At 43.3% G+C, this 25,103-nt stretch overlaps 1 protein-coding gene and 1 long non-coding RNA gene across 14 annotated transcripts in view; one reads left to right on the forward strand and one right to left on the reverse strand.

Moving 5' to 3' along the window:
• The window catches only part of YIPF1 (Yip1 domain family member 1), a 40,218-nt gene that overhangs the window by 8,483 nt on the left and 6,632 nt on the right, over window positions 1-25,103 (forward strand). For 11 of the 13 annotated variants that reach the window (XR_001445298.3, XR_001445304.3, XR_001445302.3 and 8 more), the window contains 6 exons: window positions 3,280-3,360; window positions 3,600-3,687; window positions 10,862-10,978; window positions 15,819-15,985; window positions 16,361-16,543; window positions 22,685-22,782. Coding sequence is in view for 5 of the 13 variants with exons in the window: in XM_015140058.3 (XP_014995544.3) it covers window positions 3,280-3,360; window positions 3,600-3,687; window positions 10,862-10,978; window positions 15,819-15,985; window positions 16,361-16,543; window positions 22,685-22,774 (726 nt within the window). In the remaining 8 variants the exon portion in view is untranslated. Of the gene's footprint in view, window positions 1-3,279; window positions 3,361-3,599; window positions 3,688-10,861; window positions 10,979-15,818; window positions 15,986-16,360; window positions 16,787-16,848; window positions 16,965-22,684; window positions 22,783-25,103 lie in introns of those variants that run through there. The other 2 variants (XR_013401808.1, XR_013401807.1) reach the window with 2 other exon arrangements.
• Window positions 9,408-16,661, reverse strand: LOC144333262 (uncharacterized). Its single transcript, XR_013401823.1, has 3 exons — window positions 15,163-16,661; window positions 12,428-13,111; window positions 9,408-11,340 (listed from the first exon to the last, which is right to left on the reverse strand). It is a non-coding gene; the product is annotated as an uncharacterized LOC144333262 (long non-coding RNA).

A 25,103-nucleotide genomic window follows, 5' to 3' on the forward strand; every position in this document is an offset into this window, starting at 1 on the left:
CTTTTTAATAATCACCATTCTGACTGGCATGATATGGTGTCTCATTGTGGTTTTGATTTGCATTTCTCAAATCAAGATATTGAGCTTTCTTTCATATGTTTGTTGGCCACATGTATGTCTTTTGAGAAGTATCTGTTCATGTCCCTTGCCCACTTTTTAATGGAGTTGTTTTTTTCTTTTTTTTTTTTTTTTTTTGAGACGGAGTCTCGCTCTGTCGCCCAGGCTGGAGTGCAGTGGCGCAATCTCGGCTCACTGCAAGCTCCGCCTCCCGGGTTCACGCCATTCTCCTGCCTCAGCCTCCCGAGTAGCTGGGACTACAGGCGCCCACAACCGCGCCCGGCTAATTTTTTGTATTTTTAGTAGAGACGGGGTTTCACCGTGGTCTCGATCTCCTGACCTTGTGATCCGCCCGCCTCGGCCTCCCAAAGCGCTGGGATTACAGGCGTGAGCCACCGCGCCCGGCTTTTTCTTGTAAATTTGCTTAAGTACCTTGTAGACTCTGGATATTAGACCTTTGTTAGATGGATAGATTGCAAAAATTTTCTCCCATTCTGTAGGTTGTCTGTTCTGTCTGAAGATTGTTTCTTTTGCTGTGCAGAGCTCTTTAGTTTAATTAGATCCCATTTGTCAATTTTTGCTTTTGTTGCAATTGCTTTTGGTGTTTTCTTCATGAAATCTTTGCCCATGCCTCTGTCCTGATTGGTATTCCCTAGATTTTCTTTTCTTTCTTTCTTTTTTTTTTTTTTTTTGAAATGGAGTCTTGCTCTGTCACCCAAGCTGGAGTGCAGGGGTGTGATCTCGGCTCACTGCAACCTCCACCTCCTGGGTTCAAGCGATTCTCCTGCCTCAGCCTCCCGAGCAGCTGGGACTACAGGCGTGCACCACCACACCCAACTAATTTTTGTATTTTTAGTAGAGACGGGGTTTCACCATATTGGCCAGACTGGTCTCGAACTCCTGACCTCGTGATCCACCCATCTTGGCCTCCCAAAAGGCTGGGATTACAGGCATGAGCCACCACACCCAGCTGGTATTCCCTAGATTTTCTTCCAGGGTTTTTTTAGTTTTGGGTTTTCCATTTAAGTCTTTAATCCACCTTGAGTTGATTTTTGCATATCATATAAGGAAGGGGTCCAGTTTCAATTTTCTGCATATAGCTAGCCAGTTCTTTCAGCACTATTTATTGAACAGGGAATCGTTTCCCCATTGCTTGTTTTTGTCAGATTTGTTGAAGATCAGATGGTTAGAGGCGTGCATTCTTATTTCTGAGTTCTCTATTCTGTTCCCTTGGTCTATGTGTCTGTTCTTGTACCAGTACCATGCTGTTTTGGTTACTGTAGCCTTGTAGTTTAAAGTCAGGTAGCATGATGCCTCCAGCTTTGTTCTTTTTGCTTAGGATTATCTTGACTATTTGGGCTCTCTTTTGCTTCCATATGAATTTTAAAATAGTTTTTTTCTAAGTCTGTGAAGAATGTCAATGGTAGTTCAGTGGGAGTGGCATTGAATCTATAAATTACTTTGGGCAGTATGCCATTTGCACAATATTGATTCTTCCTAACTATGAGCATGGAATGTTTTCTCATTTGATTATTTCTTTGAGCGGTGGTTTATAGTTCTCTTTGAAGAGGTCCATTACTTCCCTTGTTAGCTATATTCCTAGGCATTTTATTCTTTTTGTAGCAGTTCATTCATACAAAAGAATGAGAGTTCATTCACAATTTGGCCCTCTGCTTGCCTGTTGTCGGTGTATAGGAATACTAGCAATTTTTGCACATTGATTTTGTATCCTGAGACTTTGCTGAAGTTGCTTATCAGCTTAAGAAGCTTTGGGGCTGAGACCATGGGGTTTTTTAGATATAGGAACATGTCATCTTGCAAACAAAGGTGATTTGACTTACTCTCTTCCTATTTGAATACCCTTTATTTCTTTCTTTTACCTGATTGCCCTGGCCAGAACTTCTAATATCATTGAATAGGAGTGATAAGAGAGGGCATCCATGTCTTGTGCTGGTTTTCAAGGGGAATGCTTTCCTTGGTTGTGGGGGGTGGGTGTTCCTTTGTCTCCATGCTGCTCCTTGGTGAGCCATCGCCCCACCCTGCTTTTCTTCATTCTCCATGGGTCGAGCTACTTGCCTAGTCAGTCCCAGTGCAAGAACCTGGATATTTCATTTGAAGATGCTGGATTCATTCAACGCTTTCACTCCTCTCTGTGAGTACTGCGGACCACAGCTGCTTCTAATCGGCCATCCATTTTCCTTTATAATGAACAAAAAATATCTGCCTATAGCACCTGCCCTTGTCCTGCAAAGCAGCTCAGTGTTCACCTGTACTTTTTGCTGTATGAATTCCCTTCATACAGCAAAAAGATGACAGGCATAATTCCTGGCATTGGGCCTGCATTCTGCCACCAGAGAGCTGTGTTATTGGGATAGGTGTGGCCCTCCTCGTGTGCCTCTTCTCAATTGGAATTTTTTTTTTTTTGTCAGAGTAGTAATATTTTTAGTACTTTAGAGTGAGTCAATATATCAGATTTTTGAGAATTCAGGTGGCAATAGTAGGGAGGATTGTGGATGGATTGGGGAGGAAGAGATATTTACACTGCTGGGTGCAGTGGCTCATGCTTGTAATCCCAGTGCTTTGGGAGGCTGAGGTGGGAGGATCACTTGAGCCCAAGAGTTTGAGACCAGCCCGGGCAAAATAATGAGACTCTGTCTCTACAAAAATTAAAAAATCAGCTGGGCATAGTGGTGCATGCGTGTAGTCCCAGCTACTTGGGAGGCTGAGGTGGGAAGATTGCTTGAGCCCAAGGGTTCAAGGCTGCAGTGAGCTATGATTGCGCCACTGCACGCCAGCCTGGGAAACAGAGTGAGATGCCATCTAAAAAAAAAAAAAAAAAAAGCATAAAGATATTTACACTGACTGCCTTCTGTATGTGTTGTATGTATGTATATGTATTTATTATTGTACATAATTCTATATACTATTGAATCTAGATAAGGGAACTAAGCCTGACAAGAGTCTAGTGATTTGCCAAAGCTCCCCTCAGTGGCGGGGGGCAGGATTTGAACCCTTTTGGTGTGACTTCAAAACCAATGCTTGTTTTTCGAATCAGGCTGGGAGTTGTGAATTGACTATTTCAGAGTTAGTTACTGAATGCAGAAGAGCCTATTGTTTCAAATGTTTTGATTTTCCATTAGATCATATCCCTCCTGCACCCCCACGCAGCTGGAATTAAGAAATTGCTTATGTGTTTGTTATGTTTTATTTTATTTCTGACAGTTACTTGCTGGACAGAAGAAAAGCTCGCCCTTCTGGACATTTGAATACTACCAAACATTCTTTGATGTGGACACCTACCAGGTTTGGAAACCAATTTCACCTTCGCTTTTACGTGTAATAGAGACTTGTTTCTTTAATGGTTGAACAACCAAATAATGTGAAAGCCTTTATATGCTGGAAATGGTCTTACAAAAGTAAAGGGTTACTAGCATTTGAAAATACTGTCATAAAAGCTCTAATGACTGAGTTTCAGTTTTGTAGTAGTTGAATTTATTAAAGTTAAAAAACTTCAGTAGAATTACTGCTATGTTGTTTTCCAGGTCTTTGACAGAATTAAAGGGTCTCTTTTGCCAATACCCGGGAAAAACTTTGTGAGGTTATATATCCGCAGCAATCCAGATCTCTATGGTATGTGTAGTACTGATTTGTTTACCATATTTCAGTTGACTTGGGTGAGTGTGAGGGTTGCCTGGAAACGTGGAGGACTGCACTATTGGTGGGGCATGCCATGTTTTATTTGACTCTTCTGAACTTCAGTAGCAACTCTTGGAAATAATTTTGGAGAAATACAATTATGTGTTATATTAGTGCCATGTCGTCATTACAAGTACTAGTATATCTTTCAAAGGTCTTTAAATGGGGCTGGGTGCAGTGGCTCATGCCTATAATGCCAGCAGTTTGGAAGGCTGAGATGGGAGGATCACCAGAGACTAGGAGTTTGAGACCAGTCTGGGCAACATAGCAAGACCCTGTCTCTACTGAAGGCTGGGTTGGCACAGTGGCTCCTGCCTGTAATCCCAACACTTTGGGAGGCCGAGGCAGCAGAACTGCTTGAGCCCAGTAGTTTGAAACCAGCCTGGGCAACATAAGGAGACCCTGTCTCAACTAAAAAATAAAAATAAAAATAATTTAAAAAAAAATTCTTCAAATGACATTACAACTTGAGACAAATTTAGTCACTTTGACTAAGTGGAGGTTGGACCATTTGATGTTGGAGGAGAAGGTATTCTCACACTTTTTCATTGATATGCTGAGTTCCAGCTCTGCCCTCAGATGAGCTGGCTCCTTTTAGGATTTGGTCACCAGCAGTGGAAGTCTGAAACAGGATTGGGCCAGGGATGGTTGTCATCCCTGACCTTAATGCTGTCTGAGAAAAACTCAGAGGTCCACCCCGTACTCCTGAGGAAAAGGCCCCAACAGTGGCCTGTGTTTGAGGGGAGAAGAGAGTGCTGTCCGTGTGCTAGGTGCTATACCAGAGACTGTGTGTGTACTTGATCATATCTCATTCTTGCAACAACCCTTGCAAAGTATCCCCACTTTTCAAATGAGGAAGCCGATGCTCAGTGAGGATCATTGATATATATGCTGAATCCGAAATGATAAATAGTAAAGCAGTCATATATGTTGATTTTAAATATGGACTCTAGGGAGCCTGGTGTGAAAACCATTGCATTGGCCCATGCTTTTCATCTGAGGGTTGTCAAGCGGGTGTCGCTGTCTATCTCATTCATTCTTACTTGTAGCCTGAGAACATCCTGAGGGGCAGGCTCTGTGTGTCAGTGTCTTTAGTGCCTGGCAGAGGCCTTGGCACACAGCAGGTGCTCAAACAATTTTTAGCACCTTATTTTATGCTAGGCCCTGCGCTAGAGGCTGAGGATTTAAAGATAAGGCCATAGTCCCTAGCCCCAGTGAGGAAGAAGAGAGAACACTAACATCTGTTGAATACCTTATAAGTGCCAAGCGTGGAGATAAGCACTATTTTAGTATTTTATGCTATTTTATTTCCTATACTCCAAGGTGGCCTTATCTTACAAAAGAGAAAACTGAGGTTAAGGAGATAACTTGCTCATAGTTACAGAGTTAGCAATAATAATGGCAAACACATATATAGTGCTTATTATGTGCCAGACACTATTATTAGGGCAGTACTTATATTAACTCATTTAATCCTTATGACAGATCCAACTTTATGAGGCAGATACTATTATTATGCCCATTTTATAGATGAGGACACTGAGTCACACAGAGGTCCAGTAACTTGCCTAAGATTATACAGCTAATAAGTGCTGGGCTCAATTTTCAAATCAACACTGTAGCTCATAATCCATTTTTTCATCACTGTGCTATGCTGCCTCTCATGACAAAGCCAGGGCTTGAATCCAAGGCTTGCTTCTTTTCTGTGACACTAGTAGCCTCATTAGCTCATAGACATGGTTAAAAGAAGAAGGTACAATATAGGTGAAGTGTTTGACAGCAGAGAGGATTAGGTTTTGTTGTGGGTGGAGGTTAGAGGAAGGCAGTTAAGAAAAAGATGACAATTTGGCCGGGCGCGGTGGCTCAAGCCTGTAATCCCAGCACTTTGGGAGGCCGAGACGGGCGGATCACGAGGTCAGGAGTTCGAGACCATCCTGGCTAACACGGTGAAACCCTGTCTCTACTAAAAAAATACAAAAAACTAGCCGGGCGAGATGGCGGGCGCCTGTAGTCCCAGCTACTCGGGAGGCTGAGGCAGGAGAATGGCGTAAACCCAGGAGGCGGAGCTTGTAGTGAGCTGAGATCTGGCCACTGCACTCCAGCCTGGGCCACAGAGCGAGACTCCGTTGCAAAAAAAAAAAGAAAAAGATGACAATTTACAGAGTGTAAGGAAAAGATTGATAACTTTGACTGAATTTCAACTAAAATTTAAAATTTCTACACAACAAAATAAACCATAAACAAAGTAAAAAAATAAACCACAGACCAGGGGACATACTTCCAATGCATGTAACTAACAAACAGTGAGAAACAAGAATATATGTCAAACTCCCACAAATTACAAGAATAATAACAAGCAACTCTGGAGAAAAAATGGCCAATAAATATATGAAAAGATGCTTAGCCCTACCTGCAACCAGGGAAATAAAAAGTAAAATAAGATTATTTATGCTCATCATTTTAGTAAACATATACAATTTGGCTTGTCTTCGTTTATTCATTCAATTCATTCAACAAACATTGAGCTCTTACTGTTCTAATACTGGAGATACAGCAGGGAAAAGAGATAAAAATCTCTACCCTTAGGCAATTTGTAATGTACTGAGCTTAACAATAAGCAAAGAAAAGTAAAATATATAGTTTTCTAGTAATGAATGCTTAGGTGAAAATTTAAGAGCAGAGAGAAGAAGGACATGAAGTGTTTGTATAAATGTGTGAATTTGAAAATTTAAAAGGGTGAATTTTGAGTAATGACCTGAAGTAATTGGGAGTGATTTATGTAGCTAGATCTAAGGGAAGAGCACTTGAAACAGAAGGATCAGCAAGTGCAAAGGCCCTGAGGCAAGAGCTTGCCTAGTATGTTCAAAGAACAGCAAGAGGCTGCTGGCACTGGATGAGAGAGAACATGGGGACCTAGAAGGAGATGAGGTGAGAGAGACTGTGGAGGGGTAGGTAAGGTCTCATAAGTCACAGTGAGGACTTTGGCATTTGCTTGAATGCAAAGCCATCGGAGGGTTTGGACAGAGGAGTAACATACTTTTTTGTTTTTCGGGACAGGATCTTGCTCTGTTGCCCAGGCTGGAGTACGGTGGCACGATAATGGCTCACCGCAGCCTCAAAATCCCGGGCTCAAGCTATCCTCTCCAACCTCATCTTCATGAGTAGCTAGGACTACAGCCATGTGCCACCATGCCGGGCTAACGTTTGTATTTTTTGTAGAGACAGGGTCTCACTATGTTGCCCAGGCTGGCCTCAAACTCCTGGCCTCAAGCAGTCCTCCTGCCTCACCCTCCCAAAGTGCTGACCTTACGGGCATGAGCCACTGCACCAAGCCAGGAGTGACACACTCTAAGTCAGATTTCATGAACATTGATATTAAGTGTGGTCAAGGATATGGAGCAGTGGAAACTTTTGTATGGTGGGTATGTAACTGGTGGGCAGGTAATTGGTACACAAATTGGAGCAGTTTGAAGATGCTCATACCCTATAATTCAGCAGTTTCACTCCTAGGTAGATAATTTTAGAGGAATTCACATATATATGGGACAACATATAGAAGAATATTATTCACTGTAGCAGTATTGCTTGTAATAGCAAATATTTAGAAACAACCGAGATATCCATCAGCAGGAGAATGGACACATTATACTACTGTATTCATACATGGAATTCTGTAGCTTAAAAAAATGAACGCGAGCTAAAAGCATAAATATAGATAAATCTCAGCACAATGATTTTAAAAAGCATGTTGTGGAAGGATATAAATAGTATGACACCATTAAAAATATATATATATTTTTGAGATGGAGTCTCATTCTGGTACCCAGGCTGGAGTGGCAAAGGTGCAGTCTTGGCTCACTACAACCTCCGCCTCCTGGGTTCAAGTGATTCTCCTGCCTCAGCCTTCCCAATTAGCTGGGACTACAGGCATGGGCCACCACACCCAGCTAATTTTTGTATTTTTAGTAGAGACGGAGTTTTACCATGTTGTTCAGGCTGATCTCGAACTCCTGACCTTAAATGATCTGTCTGCCTCGGCCTCCCAAAGTGCTGGGATTGTAGGTGTGAACCACCACGGCCGGCCTAAAAATATTTTTTAAAAGTGACATGATAGGTAACCAGTGTTTGTGTTATTCTTCGTGCTTTTCTATATGTTAGAAATTTCATAATATAAAAATGCATAATATGAAATTTTAATTATAAATACAACCTAAATTAAGGCTCTCTCCCACCCCATCCCATAATAAGAGTAGGAATTTGGCAAGAAACAGGGAGAAGGCAGTATGAAGCAACATGGCGGGTCCTGGGATGAGTGGGTGTCGTATGTCTCTGGAGTCCAGCCTTCTGCTGGGGGTAGCTGGAGAAGTTACAGAGCCCAGATCCTGGGGCCTTTTATATCAGCCTCAGGAATTAGGATTTTGTCCTTAAGCAGTGGAGGTTCACTGAAGAGTTGCAAACAGGGGAGAGGGATGATAATAGGAGGGGGACAGAAATGCTGAGGGCTGGGAAGGTTTTCTTGCTTGTGTCCAGGGATGAGCATTGGGCCACATAGAGGTGGTGGGTGCGCAGGTGTTGGACCTTTCAGGCCACCTGAAAATATTGTTTCTCCAACTGTTCCTGTGCCAGAGTTGTTAGGTAACTTAGAGCATGGGGCAGCTAGAGAATGCTAGACAAGTCTTCAAATTAGTATAAATATCTTCCCATACCAGCCTGCCTTTAAAAAAATTAATTAATTAATATTTTAGTGACAGGGTTTCATCATGTTGCCCAGGCTGGTCTTGAACTCCTGAGCTCAAGTGATCTGCCTGCCTCGGCCTCCCAAAGTGCTGGGATTATAGGTGTGAGCTAGGTGTGAGCCACTGCATTCTCCCCCACCCCCATCATTTTTTTTTGAGATGAGGTCTTGCTGTGTTGCCAAGGCTGGAGTACAGTAGCTATTCAGAGGCATAATCATAGCTCCCTGCTGCCTCAAACTCCTAGCCTCAAGTGATCCTCTCACCTCAGTGTCCTGAGTAGCTGGGACTACAGGCTTATGCCACCAGGCCCAGTTCACAGGCTTCCTGTTGCCCTCAAGATAAATTCCTAACTCAACAGGGCTTCTAAGACCCCTCATGATCTGACTCTGGCCTATCTCTTCAATCTCTGGTTACTCCTGACCTGAAACTTGGCCTTGAACTGTTACCTCTTACTTCAGAGTCTCTGCTCCTGCTGTTCCCTCTTCCTAGACCTCTCTTCAGTCCTCACTTGGTGAACTCCTGTTCTTTAGATCCCAGCTTACACATATCTTTCTCTAGGTTTTGCACCCTCCCTATCTGCTCCCATAGGCACCCTGTACTACCCTCTGAGATTAGATATTTTATTGACTGTCTCCCCGAAGTGCATGGATGCACTAGAGGCAGTGACTGTGTCTCTGTTCCACATCATCGTGTCCCCAGTAGAGGGTAGTGGGTACTTAGTAAATAATGACTGAGAGGACATGATATTCTTGGTTTTCTAGTTATATGGGTATCGTAAGTTAATATTTTGGCCACTTGTGGTCATATGCTTGGATGGTCTCAGCTCATCTATAACACATGGTCAGTTTTATTCATTCATTCAGTAAAGCTTTTTGGCTATAGGGGTTTTGTGGTGTTTTTTTTTTTTTTTTTTTTTTTTTTTTTTTTTTTTTTTTTTTTTTTTTTTTTGCCACTCTTATGTGTGGGCCCTCAGAATAACACTGTGAAATTTAGTCCTTGGCTACAGCAGAGAGCTTTCCATCTAGTGAGTAAAGAGACAGTTTGTGGAGAGCTAATATTGGTGACTTTTTGAAGCACCCCATTTGATTGCTTGTGTTCCTTTTCCCACACTCAGAAGCCAGTGCTTGGCTTTGAAAAGTACTAATCTGTTTCTGCTAGTCATGTCCCCTATGATAGTAATGTTCTTAATTTTGTGACGTGTCAGGGTACCTGAAATTATCCCAGAGGGTGTTGCAAAATATTAGTGAAATTGAAAAATGAAATTCATGCAATTTATTAAAATCTCTCAATCTAAAGATTGTATTTGTTCCACATAGTACTTTTTCTAGGTGGGGAGAGACAAGGATAGTATTCATGAAATCATGCAAATAATGTAAGAGATTTGCAAAACATGGTCCACTCATCTGCTCAGTGGTATATCTTAAAACTATTAAAAAAGAATAAGCTGATTTTTATGAATAGCTGTGATAGACTCTCCAGGCTATATTAAGGTGAAAATAGCAGGGTACACAGGAGGACATGTATGTATCTTATCTGTATAAAGTGTACACATACACACATATGCATTTGCTTATATACATGAGTGGAATATTCCTGGCAGTTTTCATCAGAAACAGGTTACTTGGTGAGCTTTAGGGAGGAACGATACAGAGCCAGGGCACAGAGAGGGAGTGGATCTTGCTATTCTCCATATTCTCTTTGTACCTTTTGAAACACTGGACCATATACATGTATTACTTTTTAAAAATTTTTTATTTTAATTTTTGTGGGTACATAGTAGGTGTATATAGTGCATTGTATTACTTTTTCATTAAAAAAAAGAAAAAGCCTTAAGCATACACACACACATACACACTCACACTCAACACGACCGTGGTGAACTGGTAGGTTTAATCGACTCTGCCCTCGTGTGTGCTGCTTGCCCTGCTCTTTCTGTATGCTGCAGAAGCTCTGTCTGATTTAACTTCTTTTTCTGTGATGCTAACGTTTGGCACTTAGATAAGGGAAGTAATCTTTACTTCATGTATTCTGGTGGAAGGTTTAATAAAAAGCCTGTGAATTTTCCTTTGTCGGTGGTGATCCTCTAATAAAAGAAGCTATACACAAATCAGTGTCTTCATTCACCTAATTGTGGAAGGCATTTTGGCCTTTGGATTGGAATACCAACCCCCCACCTTCTTTAAGGCAGCTAATTACTGAGTTGTGTTTGACCTTTGAAAAAAGAAAATTTCCTTTAAGCAAGTGTTGATCCCATCTAGAAAATTCATTTTCTTTTGCTAACATGAATTCAAGAGGAAGATAAGAAATTCTGTAAGAATCTAAAGGCTTGTGCTTCATTTTCTTGTTTCTGAATTTTCTGGTTTCCTTTGCAGGCCCCTTTTGGATATGTGCCACGTTGGTCTTTGCCATAGCAATTAGTGGGAATCTTTCCAACTTCTTGATCCATCTGGGAGAGAAGACATACCATTATGTGCCCGAATTCCGAAAAGGTTGGTGAATAGCTTGACTCATTTGGAATGCTGTCAGTTTCTAGCTTTGAGTTCTTTTTACCCCCTGAGCTCCTGGGCCCCATCTCTAGGTGCTGTAGCCCTGCTTTTGTGTTTTAGGGTTCAATGTATCTACTCAAATGTGTAGATGAGCTTACCACCCATCTATATAAATCCACTTAATCTTTTTCTTCTTACAGTGATAAAATATATGTTACATAAAATTTACCATTTAAATGTGTAATTCAATGGCATTAAATACATTCACAATGTTATGAGTCCATATAATCTTTGGGAAAGCTGTAAATCAAGGCCCAATAACAACTGCAATTTATTCCCCCTCCTTTTTTTGAGATAGTGTCTCACTTCATTGTCTGGGCTGGAGTGCAGTGGCGTAATCACTGCTCACTGCAGCCTCCACCTCCCTAGGCTCAGGTAATCCTCCCACCTCAGCCTCCTGAGTAGCTGGGATCATAGACATGCAACACCATACCTGGTTAGTTTTTCCATTTTTTATAGAGACAGGTCTTCCTATGTTGCCCAGGCTGATCTCAAACTCTTGGGCTCAAGTGATTCTCCCGTCTTGGCCTCCCAAGGTGCTAGGTAGGATTACAGGTGTGAGCCACCACAACTGGCCACAACTGGAATATATTTTAAGACAAGGGTACAAAATAAGTTAAAGGTGTGCATGAAGGTCTCCTGTGTGGCATTATTTGTATTATCCACATTTTGGAGACGATGGAAACATTGTTTTAAGTTGTGATGGCTCAACTAGCTGGGGTCATCTGCAATTGCCAATCACAAAGCACCTAAAGCAATGTGGAAAATTCATAACTTATTCCAAACTGGTGCCTATTCTGTTAGCAACTTTGTTGAAGAGAAATCTGGATTGGGCATGGTTGCCCATGCCTGTAATCCCAGCACTTTTGGAGGCCAAAGTGGGAGGATTGCTTGAGCTGAGGAGTTTGAGATCAGCCTGGGCAACATAGTGAGACCTTGTCTCTGAAACCCAAAGCTAAAAAAAAGTTACCGGGTATGGTGATGCATGCCTATACTCCCAGCTACTCAGGAGGCTGAGTTGTGAGGATCACTTGAGCCCAGAGATTGAGGCTGCAGTGAGCTGTGATTGTACCACTGCACTCCAGCCTGGGTGACAGAGCGAGTCACTGTCTCAAAAAAAAAAAAAAGAAAAGAAAAAGAAAAAAGACACCTGGTGTGGTGGCTCACGCCTGCAATTCCAGCACTTTGGGAGGCCGAGGTGAGTGGATCACAAGGTCAGGAGTTCGAGACCACTCTGGCCAACATGGTGAAACCCCCTCTCTACTAAAAATACAAAAATTATCCGGGCACAGTGGCACGTGCCTGTAATCCCAGCTACTCAGAAGACTGAGGCAGGAGAATTGGTTGAACCCGGGAGGCGGAGGTTGCAGTTAGCCGAGATCACGCCACTACACTCCAGCCTGGGCAACAGAGAGAGAGACTCTGTCTCAAAAAAAAAAAAAAGAAAAAAAAAAGGGAGAGAGGTCTGTAAATGATCAAACACTGGAAGGGAAAATGCAGAAATGAATGTGTCCAGGGATGGGCTTGTGAATGACATTCTTGTTTTAAAACGTCCTTTCTTGTGTCAGTATTGGTACTTAAAAGAAAAAGCAAAACAGCTTTTAGAGACCTACAGGTGACAGCTGCCCCCAAATGAGGAGGTTTGGCTTTGTCAGAGATTGACCTGTACCACTTTCTCAGTTCCCTGGCTCCCTCCCTGCCTGCTCTGCTGTCGGGGGGCTCTAAGTAGCCTGGATAAGAGCACTAGTTCTGGAACTAGACTGCTAGCTTCAGTTCCAGCTCCACCACTCACTAGTTTCTACTCTGTTGGGCAAGCTATTTCATCTGTCTTAGCCTCAGGTTCTTCGTTGGTGAAATGGAAATAATAATATTTCTGTTACAGGACTATTGTGAGAATAAAGAGTTAATACATATAAAAAGCTTAGAATAGTGGTTTGTACCAAAAAAAGTTCAATAAACATTACCTATTACTACACACACACACACACGCACACACACAAATATGTACACATATATTCAATCCCATTATTTATCCAGTAACCTTGGTTTGAATTTAACTCAATAAATATTAACCGGCTGGGCGCCGTGGCTCAAGCCCGTAATCCCAGCGCTTTGGGAGGCCGAGACGGGCGGATCACGAGGTCAGGAGATCGAGACCATCCTGGCTAATACGGTGAAACCCCGTCTCTACTAAAAATACAAAAAAAAAACTAGCCGGGCGATGTGGCAGGCGCCTGTAGTCCCAGCCACTCGGGAGGCTGAGGCAGGAGAATGGCGTAAACCCGGGAGGCGGAGCTTGCAGTGAGCTGAGATCCGGCCACTGCACTCCAGCCCGGGCGACAGAGCGAGACTCCGTCTCAAAAAAAAAAAAAAAAAAAAAAATTTTTAACCATGAGATAGAACCCTGTCTTCAACTAGTCCAATGTATGTGCATAGAAAGATATGTATTTGCCTGTATGTGTGTGTGTGTGTGTGTGTATGTGTGAGAGAGAGAGAGAGAGAGAGAGGTGAGAGAGAGGTGAGAGAGACAGAGAGAGAGAGAGAATGTATCCATGTATCCTTCCTTCTTTTCTTCCCCTCTACCTTCCATGCCCACTTTCCCTTCTTGTCCATCATGGAGTCAGACTTGGATTCAATCCCAACTCTATCAAATAACCTTGATTTGAGTTTAACTCAGTAAATATTAACCATGAGATGTAGATCTTGCCTTCAAGTAGTTCAGTGGTTAGAAAACTAGTGAATGACTATTGCTGTAAACAGTTTACAGCAATAGAGCAATAATATGTTTACAATGTAAACATATTAACCTCTGTATCAGAGATAAGTGTAGGTATATTGACATAGAAGAAGGAGTGACCTACTTTGCCTGGGGATCTGGAAACTCAGGGGAGTCTTTATCTGTTCTTATCCTCTTTGGCTGGGCATCCCAGTATCAGGAAGTGTTGTGATGTATATACTGGTAAAGTGGTCATTGACCCTATCAATAAACATTTTTCCATTTCATGTAAAAAGTATGAGTCACGTCTGAGATGAGATCCTGCTTCTACCAACTTGTTAATTATGTGACCTTGACCAAACAACTTAGCTTCTCTGACCCGTTTTCCTCATCTCTAAAATGACGATATAGATTGTATGAAATAAATGTAGCTGCATATTAGTTAACAAAATAAACACTAATTCTTGACTGAGCATTTATTATCGATCAGTCACTCTTCTACTTAGAACAGTTCTTACCTGCTTTTATTCATTTAATTCTCCTATTAATCTTAGAAGGTAGTATATTATTTTTCTTCCCATTTTATAGATGAGGAAACTGAGACAGGAAGGCTAAGTAACTTACCCCCCAGAGTTACTTTTCCTAGGACTAGAACCCATGGAATCTGCATACAGAATCTGTGCCCTTGACCATTATTCTACATTGCCTCTCAAAAAAGCACCGAGTGTAATACCTGATGCCCAGTAGTTGATCAGTAAGTGACAGCTATAGCCATGGGAGTAATTCCCTCCTCTTCCCTTAGTTATCCAAGAAAAAGGCAGTATATCAGCAGAATTACATTTGGCCTAATGAGGCAATTCCCAGTGTGAAAAAACTGTTCTGGGAGCTCAAAAAGTTTTGGGTATTTATGTCTTAACCAGAGTCTGACTATAATTGTTAGGGGTGCCTTTGTTCTTGCCAAGATGCATTAGGTGAGTTACCTGCTGATTTCATGTAGAAAGGGCTGATGCCATGGTTTACCTATAACTTCATGACCCTCCACTCCAGAAGAGGGAAAGGAAATCCTCCAGGGCATGCTGCTACTAGAGGAAGAGGAGAGATGTACATGGATATGCAGAATGTTGCTGTTCTGAGGAGCCACTCAATAGCATTTTTTTTTTTTAAGAGACAGAGTCTTGCTCTGTTGCCCCGGCTGGAGTACAGTGGTATGATCTCAGCTCACTGCAAGCTCTGCCTCCCAGGTTCACACCATGCTCCTGCCTCAGTCTCCCGAGTAGCTGGGACTACAGGCACCCGCCACCACGCCCAGCTAATTTTTGTATTTTTAGTAGAGACGGGGTTTCACCGTGTTAGCCAGGATGGTCTTGATCTCCTGACCTTGTGATCCGCCCGCCTCGGCCTCCCAAAGTGCTGGGATTATAGGCATGAGCCACCACGCCTGACTCTATTCAATAGCATTTTTGCCACAGTGGCAGAATTATTTATTTAAGGAAGAAAGTAAAACTGGAGAATATTTCAAGCAGTTAATCAGTGAGCTACATCTCCCAATTTCAGAGACAGAGGAACTCTAGAGAGCATGCAGAGTGAGTTAATCTCTACCCAGGGCTTTTTGATACATTTGCTAAAGAAGTCAGTGTCAGCTCTTGTTATACCAAGGAAGAGAACGTGTTCTTCCAAGGGGATAGTCGGTTTTTATTTGATTGAAATATCTCCTATATATAAACATTTGCAGTGTGGCCCTCTGAAGTATTTCATTTGCATAGTTCAACTGTTTAATAATATTAGTTGTTAGTTATTAAATGAATTATAAAAACCATATGAGGGACTATTGTTCCTCACCACAAAGACGAATGGTAAAGGTTCATTAATTCAACAAACATTTCTAGAGTGCCTACTGTGTGTTAGGTATTGTGCCAAGCTCAGGGATTACAGACCAGTAAGACATGATGTCATGGTCCAGTGAAGTCAATTGACATGTTAGGATTTAAGTACAATAAGGTGTTGGAAGTGCTCTGATAGTCTATTAAGGCATAATGGAGATTGAAACTTGTATCCTGTCATCCTCAGTGTCCATAGCAGCTACCATCATCTATGCCTACGCCTGGCTGGTTCCTCTTGCACTCTGGGGTTTCCTCATGTGGAGAAACAGCAAAGTTATGAACATCGTCTCCTATTCATTTCTGGAGATTGTGTGTGTCTATGGATATTCCCTCTTCATTTATATCCCCACCGCAGTAAGTACCACACTTAGGGAGCAGATTCTGAGTGATGCCCTGTTCTTGGTGGAAACTTCAACCAAGAATTTGACCTAACATCATTATTTCCAGTGCAACACTCATGTGCTCCTGAAAAATCTCCTTTGAATTTAGAAGTTCAGCATGAAAGGGGTCTGGGGAGCCAAATGCCTTCACTGGATCTTGGGCCCTTTTGTTATGAAAGTCTATGCCTCAGTCTACATGCTGGTGGTGTTCCTCCAGCCTATACTGAAAAACCAGGGTGGCAGTGGGGGCCCAGCTGCCGATTGGCTCAGGGGCCTTTGTAAACATATGTGCCTGGAATGAACGAATGCCTCCCAAGACCTCCCCCATCTTCCTTTTCTCTTCTTTCAGATACTGTGGATTATCCCCCAGAAAGCTGTTCGTTGGATTCTAGTCATGATTGCCCTGGGCATCTCAGGATCTGTCTTGTCAATGACATTTTGGCCAGCTGTTCGTGAGGATAACCGACGGGTGGCATTGGCCACAATTGTGACAATTGTGTTGCTTCATATGCTGCTTTCTGTGGGCTGCTTGGTATGGGTTCATTCCTATATTCTTTTGGTGTGTTTTATATCCAAATGCTAAAAGACCTCAAACTGTTAGACACAACAGTTCTTTTAAAATTGACTCCATGGGCTGGGCACATTGGCTTACGCCTGTAATCCCAATATTTTGGGAGGCCCAAGTGGGTGGATCTCTCGAGCTCAGGAGCTTAGGACCAGTCTGGGCAACATGGTGAAACCCCGTCTCTACTAAAAATACAAGAATTAGCTGGGCGTGGTGGCTTAAGCGATCCTCCCACCTCAGCCTTGCAAGTAGCTGGTACTTGGGAGGCTGAGGTGGGAGGATCGCTTGAGCCCAGGAGGTGGAGGTTGCAGGCAGCTGAGATCACACCACAGCACTCTGGCCTGGGTGACCGAGGGAGACCCTGTCTCAAAAAAAAAAAAAAAAAAATTGATTCTGTGAAATAAAATTTCATTTTAAGTAGACTCATCTACATGGGAAGTGGTGAAATTATGAGAATTTGGCTTTAGTCTTTGGTTTTGCCTAATTTCAGTAATCTGATCAGAATGTGGGGTCTGACCAGAGCAAATAGAGATGGATGAGTGTCTATACATTTGTTCCTCAGTATTGGGGTTGTGGGGGTGTGGTTGGTTCCAGGACCCTCTGAATACCAAAGCATGGATGCTCAAGTTCCCTATATCAAAATGGTGTACACACTTCCTCCTATGTGCTTTACATCATTTCCAGATTACTCATAATACCTAGTGCAATGTAAATGTTATATAAATAGTTATTATATTGTTTTTTAGAATATGTGTTATTTTTATTGTCATATTGGGTTTTTTTACTTATATATTTTAAAAAAATATTTTTCATCATGGTTGGTTGAGCCTGAGGATGCCGAGCCTGTGGGTGTGGAGGGCTGACTATATAGGGTTAGGGAGCTGGGGTGGGGGATTCTGTTTTTGGATGCCTTTGCTGATTTTCTGCACATACCTAGAAAGATTTTTGAAATTTAAAGTTTTATTTAAATGTAGAAAGTTTAAAGTTTGAATTTAAAAGTGGAAATTAAAAGTTTTAAATTTGAAGGTAGAAAGCTTGAAAATGAAGTCAGATATGGGAAAGTGGAGTTACTTTTAAGGTGAACAACATTTAAATAGTGTTTGGGTTCATATGTAGATGTCTTTTTAGGGAGAGCATGTGCTTTTGAGTCAGATAAGCACAGATTGAAGACCAGCTCTGTCACTTACTGGCTGTGTGAACTTGGAGATGTTATTGTTCCTCTCTGAATCTTAATTACTTAATCTGTGACATGGGTATATTTCCTGCCACAAGATTGTTCTGAGAGCCAAATAAAATGATATCTATAAAGCACTTAACATGGAACTTGTCCTATAAATGCCCATAAATTGGGTCCCTTTCCTTTGATCCTAAGGAGACATGGTTCTGTGTCTTCTGTATGCATTGTACACAAAATTTGCTGTCCACGGCCTTAACAAGCCCTGTTGCAGGTTTTGAAAAAAAAAATCCGAGTCCAAGAATGTTAAGGTCCCTAATGAAGGAAAGGACATGGCCATGGAAGGTGTCTTATAGCACTTAGAAAATTGTCCACATGGCAGGTTTCCAAACCCTTGGTCATGTTTTGCAATTTTAGGAGTAAATGTTTCTTTGGCATCATTTGATCTTTAACATTTTTGTGTAGATAACCTGTCTCATTAAATGCATCAATGAGATCCCAATGCTTTATCATTAAACAAGTTTCATAAAAAGTGCCAAGTTGTGAAACACAAACCTAGTTTACATGCACTTTACATGTGCATAAGCTTTAAACCCTTGAGGCGGGCCTGTTGGTTTGACTCATGGCAGAATGACACTATTCATTTCTGGCACTTGGAATCTCTGAGTTGATCACTTAAAATGCTGCAGTGATTCTTCTGGAACTTTTCTGTCTGCTGAAGAACATCCTTTTCATTGTGACCAACTCTCACTGGCATCTCTTGTCCCTCACTGGCATCTCCCGTCTCTCTTCTGAAGTTCTTCCGCTCAAGTACATGGCTGAGAAGTTGGTGAGGAGAAGGAGGCAGGAGAGGAAGCATTGCCTTTCTCATTTCTCTAAGGAATAGGAGCAGGGCAGGTTGAGCAGTGGAGCAGGGAGGTATTATGGTTATTATTAAGAACCCATTTCAGGCCAGGCTTGGTGGCTCACACCCATAATCCCGGCACTTTGGGAGGAAGTCGCAGGCAGATTGCTTGAGCTCAGGAGTTTGAGACTAGCCTGAGCAACATGGTTAAACCCTGTCTTTACCAAAAATATAAAAAAATCAGCCAGGTATGGTGGCATGTGCTTGTAGTCTCAGCTACCAGGGAGGCTGAGGTGTGAGAATCGCTTGAGCCCAGGAGGTGGAGGTTGCAGTGAACTGAGATTGCGCCACTGCACCCCAGCCTGGGTGACAGAGCGAGACTTCATCTCAAAAAAAACCAAAAAACAAAAAAAGAACCCATTTCATCTAGTACCTATGGCAGGACCTTTTACCTCCTGTGCCTATTGTTCCGTTTCGGGGCAGAAGGCGCTGAACCCAGGATTTACCTGCCCATCTCGCTGCTCAGGAACTTTCTGAAAGAGAGTATAATTCTGAAGCAGGGAGTGCCCTGGACTGAGAGGTGCTCAGCGCTGCAAACATAGGCAACAGACTTGCTTCTCAGAACCTTGGTTTCCTCATCTGTGAAAGGGATTGTTGTTTTCATGGGGTTTTGTGAGATGCCGTGAGCTGGCTGTGAAAGCCCTCCACATACTGTGAAGTGTTCCTCAGATGCAAAGTCATTAAAGGAGCCTGTGTTGTCAGACGCGGCCAGGGCCAGTATGCTGCTTATTCCTCCACAGCACCCAAGTGAGAGTGGTCCAAGGTCCCACAACTAGTACTGGGGCCAAAGCTGAAGTCTCCCACTCTTAATGACAATGCCCTTCCTTGATGCCTCTCACTGACATCTTCTCATCTCTCCTGAACTTTTTACCCATTACACACCTGGATGAGAAAGCAGTGGAGATGAAGAGGCAGGAGAAGAGGCCGTTCAGTCTGTAAGGGACTCAGAGGAGCAGCACGGGTTGGACTGTGGAGCAGGGAGGTCCTTGTGGGGTGCAGGGCCTCTTCCTGGAGCGGAAGGCACAGTTTTCTCCTTCTGGAGGAAGGGAACCATCCTGTGGTCAGGTGTCTAGCCAGGGGCCCACCATGCCTGGGTTTTGTTCTCCACAGTGACCAGCCCCTCCTTTTTCTTCTGGAGGCGTTGTTTACTGCAGAAGGACTGAGCCAGAAGTTAGGAAACTTGGGTTCCAGTCCCAGCTCCACTACCGCCTGCTTGGGTGATTTCCCTTCTCTGGATTCCTGCCCTCACTTAGAAACGGGCCAATCGTGCATGCCATGGCAACGTCTTTACTGTTGCAAGGATTGAATGATATATGCAGCATGGAAAATATGATGAGTCATGTAAATGGAAGACATTATTGTTAAGGCAGAGGGAGGAACTGGCAGGGGAGTTATTTGAGCTGAGGGGTACCGGCTGAACCAGACAGCTTGGCTTGCGCACTCTCCCCTGGGGAACACAGATTGGTGTTTTTGCCTTAGTGCAGTGAAGCATATAACAGCCCCACACCTGCCAGGGGCCCCTCGGTGATTGCACATGTAAATGATGTCTAAGTTATACCAGAACACATCTGGCAGGGATGGCTAAGGAAGCACCTAGAGGCTGCACCCCTGGTGTATGTTGGGAGATGTACAAGCCTAAGTTTGAGGTGGTTACTGCCGGCTTTTACAGGGAACTGTGCCCTGCCCCTACTCACAGAGAGCCTGCTGATTCAGCTTCGAGGTCTCCATGGTGCCTAGATCTGGACTGGACATAGACTAGGCAACAAATCGCAGGAAGTGGTGGAGAATTAGAAGAGCACAGACTATGGAGATGGACTCAACTGGATTGAAATCCTAGCTCAGACACATAGTTGTCTAGCCTTGGGAAAATTCCATCTGTTTGAGTCTCAGCTTTCTCATCTTTAAAAGGGATAAAATGGCCTGTTATAGCATTTTTTGAGCAGATTAATGATCAAGTATGTGTCTGGTGCACAGTAGCCATTCCCCAAATGATGGCTGTGATTATTATTAAGCATTTGTGGAATTAATGAATCATAGAATTCAAGATTGTTCAAGGAATGGTCCTAAGAGATCATCTTTTCTTTTTCCAGTCAAGGTTTCCCTCTGTCACCCAGGCTGGAGTGCAGCAGTGTGATCTAGGCTCACTGCAACCTCCGCCTCCTAGGCTCAAGCAATTCTTGTCCCTCAGCCTCCTGAGTAGCTGGGATGACAGGCATGCGCCACCACGCCTGGCTAATTTTTGTATTTTTAGTAGAGGTGGGCTTTTGCCATGTTGGCCGTGCTGGTCTTGAACTCCTGGCCTCAAATGATCCACCTTCCTTGGCCCCCCAAAATGCTGGGATTACAGGTGTGAGCCACCACATCCAGCTGAGATCTTATTTATTTGCCTGCCTGCCTGCCTGCCTGCCTGCCTTCCTTCCTTCCTTCCTTCCTGCCTTCCTTCCTTCCTTCCGTCCGTCCTTCCTTCCGTCCTTCCTTCCTTCCTTCTTTCCTTCCTTCCTTCCTTCCCTGCCTTCTCTCTCTTTCTCTCCCTCTCTCTCTTTCTCTCTTTCCCTCTCTCTTTCCACCACACCCAATCTCTCTCTCTCTCTCTCTCTGGAGCCACCACGCCCAGCCCCAAGATCATCTTTTCTAATCCTTAAATTTTATAGATCAGAAAGCTGAGGCTGAAGTGGGTGGAGCAACTTGTCCAAAGTCACAGTGTGAGCTAATAGCAGAGCCAGGTGTAGAACCTGGGCGTCTTTGCTCATTCTGTCTTACAAGGGTGTCCTGCGGTAACCTGGAAGACTTTGTTCCTGCATCCTGGGGGCCTGTGGCACAGTGCACCTGTGGGAGAACTGGAGGAGCCCAGCACTAGCACTGCGGCCCTATCCCCCACTTAAGTTAGGGACTCTTCTTTTCTTGCCTCAGAAAACAGCTGCTGGAAGGGTTCCTAGGGAGGAAGCTTCTTAAAAGTAATAGAGTTACCCTGGGAATGGGGCAGACTAGAGGGAATCTGCAGAGAAAGGCATCATCTGGAAACTTCAGAAAGTTAACACGGAATAGCAACAGATAGGGTAGAGCTCCAGCATGTTGTGTTGGTGCCCCCTTCTGGCTGATAGAGAGCAGAGCTGGTGAAAGATGGTTGTTGGCTTTCTAACAGTGTACCTTCCTAAGGGCACTGACCCCAAGGTGGTGTCATGAATATTCAGTGGGCCTTGATATAGTAACAAATTCACCTTTCCTTTGAACAACCAGTATTCAAGGGTAGTGAGATTGGTATTTTCCTGGGCTCAAGTTAGGCTTCGCTCAAGTTAGGCTTCTCTAGACCTTGAGATGGGTGGAAAGATTCTCCTTATGTCTTCCCTCCTCTACCTCCATCTGACTTTTGACAGCTAAGTTGTAGATGGTAAGTGGAAGCACTTAGCAAACCTTTCGTTTCCCAGATGAATAGTTTTTAGGGAAAGCATGCCTAGCACTTTCTTTTCAAGGTCTTTGCAGAAAGCCAACTAACTAGTTTAGCAGCAAGCTAATGTAGTTCAGTTCATTCGGTATTGATTGGTTACCTAGTATGCCAGGCCTTGTGCAGGGGTGCTGGTGACACAAAGATGAAGAAGGATACAGCCTTTGCCCTGGAGGAAAGATTGTATAATGTAGTGATTAAGAGCTTGTGCTTTGGAGTCAGACAGACCTAGCTTTGAGTTCTGGCTTCACCACTCATTAGCCATGTTTACCTGATCAAATGACAGTCTCTCTGAGTCTTAGTTTCTTTATCTGTCTAATGAGGATAATCCTAACAACCTCATCGGGTTATTAAGAGTAAGTCATGTAATATAGTAAGTGCTCAATACATGGTAGCTAAATTTTTAAAAGTACTCACAATTTAGTGAGACAAACGTAAACAGATGGTTGTAGTTTAGTGTGATGACAAATATGGTGGGAAGAACTTAGGGACCGTGAGAGCCCAGAAGTACTGTTAGCATGGACTCTAAAAAATACTTACCCGGACCATTGTCTTTTTAACTCCCTGCTGGGTCTTTGCTTCCCACAGGCATACTTTTTTGATGCACCAGAGATGGACCATCTCCCAACAACTACAGCTACTCTGAACCAAACAGTTGCTGCAGCCAAGTCCAGCTAATGAGGAAAGTAAGAGATTCTATTTTTATTTTGTTGTGTGGTGCCATAAAACATGGGCAGGTGTATCAATTCTGTTACTGTTAGCTTTAAGCACAGAGGGCCAGACCCTTTTATCCTTCTGCCAGTTCAGTGTGGGTTTGTGCATGTGCATGTCTGTGTTTCTGTGTTCCTCTTATTGAAGGCCTCTATTTTGAAATCCACATGATACTGGCTTTATAGAGTTGGATAACATGGGCTGTTAGGTTCTTCTGTAAGAGGAGCTCCTACCTTTGGTCCCAGCAGAGAGGACTCTCTTCTCCTCCCTGAACCCTTTCCTAGAGCACAATATGAGTTTGTTCCATTTTATAACAATCCTGGTGATTTTTTTCTTTTTCTTTCTTTTCTTTTCTTTTTTTTTTTTTGAGACAGAGTTTCGCTCTTGTTGCCCAGGCTGGAGTGCAATGGCATGATCTCAGCTCACTGCAGCCTCCATCTCCTGGGTTCAGGTGATTCTCCTGCCTCAGCCTCCTGAGTAGCTGAGATTACAGGTGCGTGCCACTAGCGCCTGGCTAATTTTTATATTTTTAGTAGAGATGGGATTTCACCATGTTGGCCAGGCTGGTCTTGAACTCCTGACCTCAGGTGATCCACCTGCCTTGGCCCCCCAAAGTGCTGGTATTACAGGTGTGAGCCACCGTGCCCGGCCATTTGTCTGGTCCTATCATTTATCTGGTGATCCCATTACACTTTGTATTAAGCATCACTCTCATGGTGCTTGAAACACTAATGGCTGACTAATCATGTGTCCGTCTGCCTATTCATTCATTTGTTCAGCTATTTATTCATTCATTTGTCCACTGTATACTACAGTGTCTCCCCAGTTAGACTGAGCTCCACAAGAACAAGGAATGGTGTTACTCTATATCTTCATTGCCTACCACATAACCTAGTATACAGAGGGCACTCAGTAAATGTTTGTGGCAAGTATAAATGAAGCACACTCTGCACATGATCTTGCTGCAGGCCAAGAACCTTTACTTTGCTTTGTAATCACAGACTGTCCTTTCTGCCCAAGCTGCTCTCTCCCAGAGCCATGAGATATGTGCAAAAACCAGGGGCTTAGAATTAAATAAAATTACAATTTAATCCCAGGCTGGCTGTGGTGGCTCACGCCTGTAATCCCAGCACTCTGGGAGGCCAAGGCAAGCAAATCACTTGAGCTCAGGAGTTTGAGACCAACCTGGGCAATATAGCAAAACCCCATTTCTACAAACAATACAAAAAATTAGCTGGTCTTGGTGGCATGCTCCTGTAGTCCCAGCTAGTTGGGAGGCTGGGGTTGGAGGATCACTTGCGCCTGGGAGATGGAGGTTAAAGTGAGCGTGATTGCTCCACTGCAGTCTAGCCTGGGTGATAGAGAGAGAACCTGTCTCTAATAATAATAATGATAAATCCCAGCCCTACCATGTACTAGCAATGTGCCTCGGGTAAGGGGCTTATAACTCTTTGAGCCTCAGCTAACTTGTCTTTGAAATAAGAATGACACAACCTATATAAGATTGTAGTGAAGGTTGGAGATCATTTTTATAAAAGCTCCTGGCACATAGTTAAGGTGCTCAGCAATAAAATCAAAGCTACTACCCCTCTCAGAGTGCATCAGTAGTTTGTGTTCGGTGGCTCCCACTGACTTTACCTTGATCCTTTTTTCCTTTTGTAAAACAAATGGAGATTTTCCCTCTTAGTTGAGGAATCTAGGTTGTAGGCCCTGCAGGTTGACTAGATATGACTGGTCAAATGCTTCCAGTTCCTTGATGGTAAGACAGTCACCCTGGCCAGTAGAATGACTGGGGAACTATTGTAAAATGTCATAGTCTACCACTTTTGCCTCTTTCTCTCTTCTCATGGGTATGCGATGTTAGAATCAAAGAAGGTCAGGCCGGGCACGGTGGCTCACACCTGTAATCTCAGCACTTTGGGAGGCCAAGGTGGGTGAATCACGAGGTCAGGAGATCGAGACCATCCTGGCTAACAGGATGAAACCCCATCTCTACTAAAAATAAAAAAAGAATTAGCCGGGCGCGGTGACAGGCACCTGTAGTCCCAGCTACTCAGGAGACTGAGGCAGGAGAATGGCATGAACCTGGGAGGCAGAGCTTGCAGTGAGCCGAGATCGAGCCACTGCACTCCAGCCTGGGCGACAGAGCGAGACTACATCTCAAAAAAATAAATAAATAAATAAAAATAAATAAAAAATAAAAGAATCAAAGAAGGTGAGAGCCCTTGTACACATTAAATAGCATGGGCTTCCCTCCTCATTTTACAATAAGGGAGCTGAGGCCGAGAGAGGACAG

This window comes from Macaca mulatta, chromosome 1 (genome assembly GCF_049350105.2).
Source record: "Macaca mulatta isolate MMU2019108-1 chromosome 1, T2T-MMU8v2.0, whole genome shotgun sequence".
Taxonomy (NCBI): Eukaryota; Metazoa; Chordata; class Mammalia; order Primates; family Cercopithecidae; genus Macaca; species Macaca mulatta.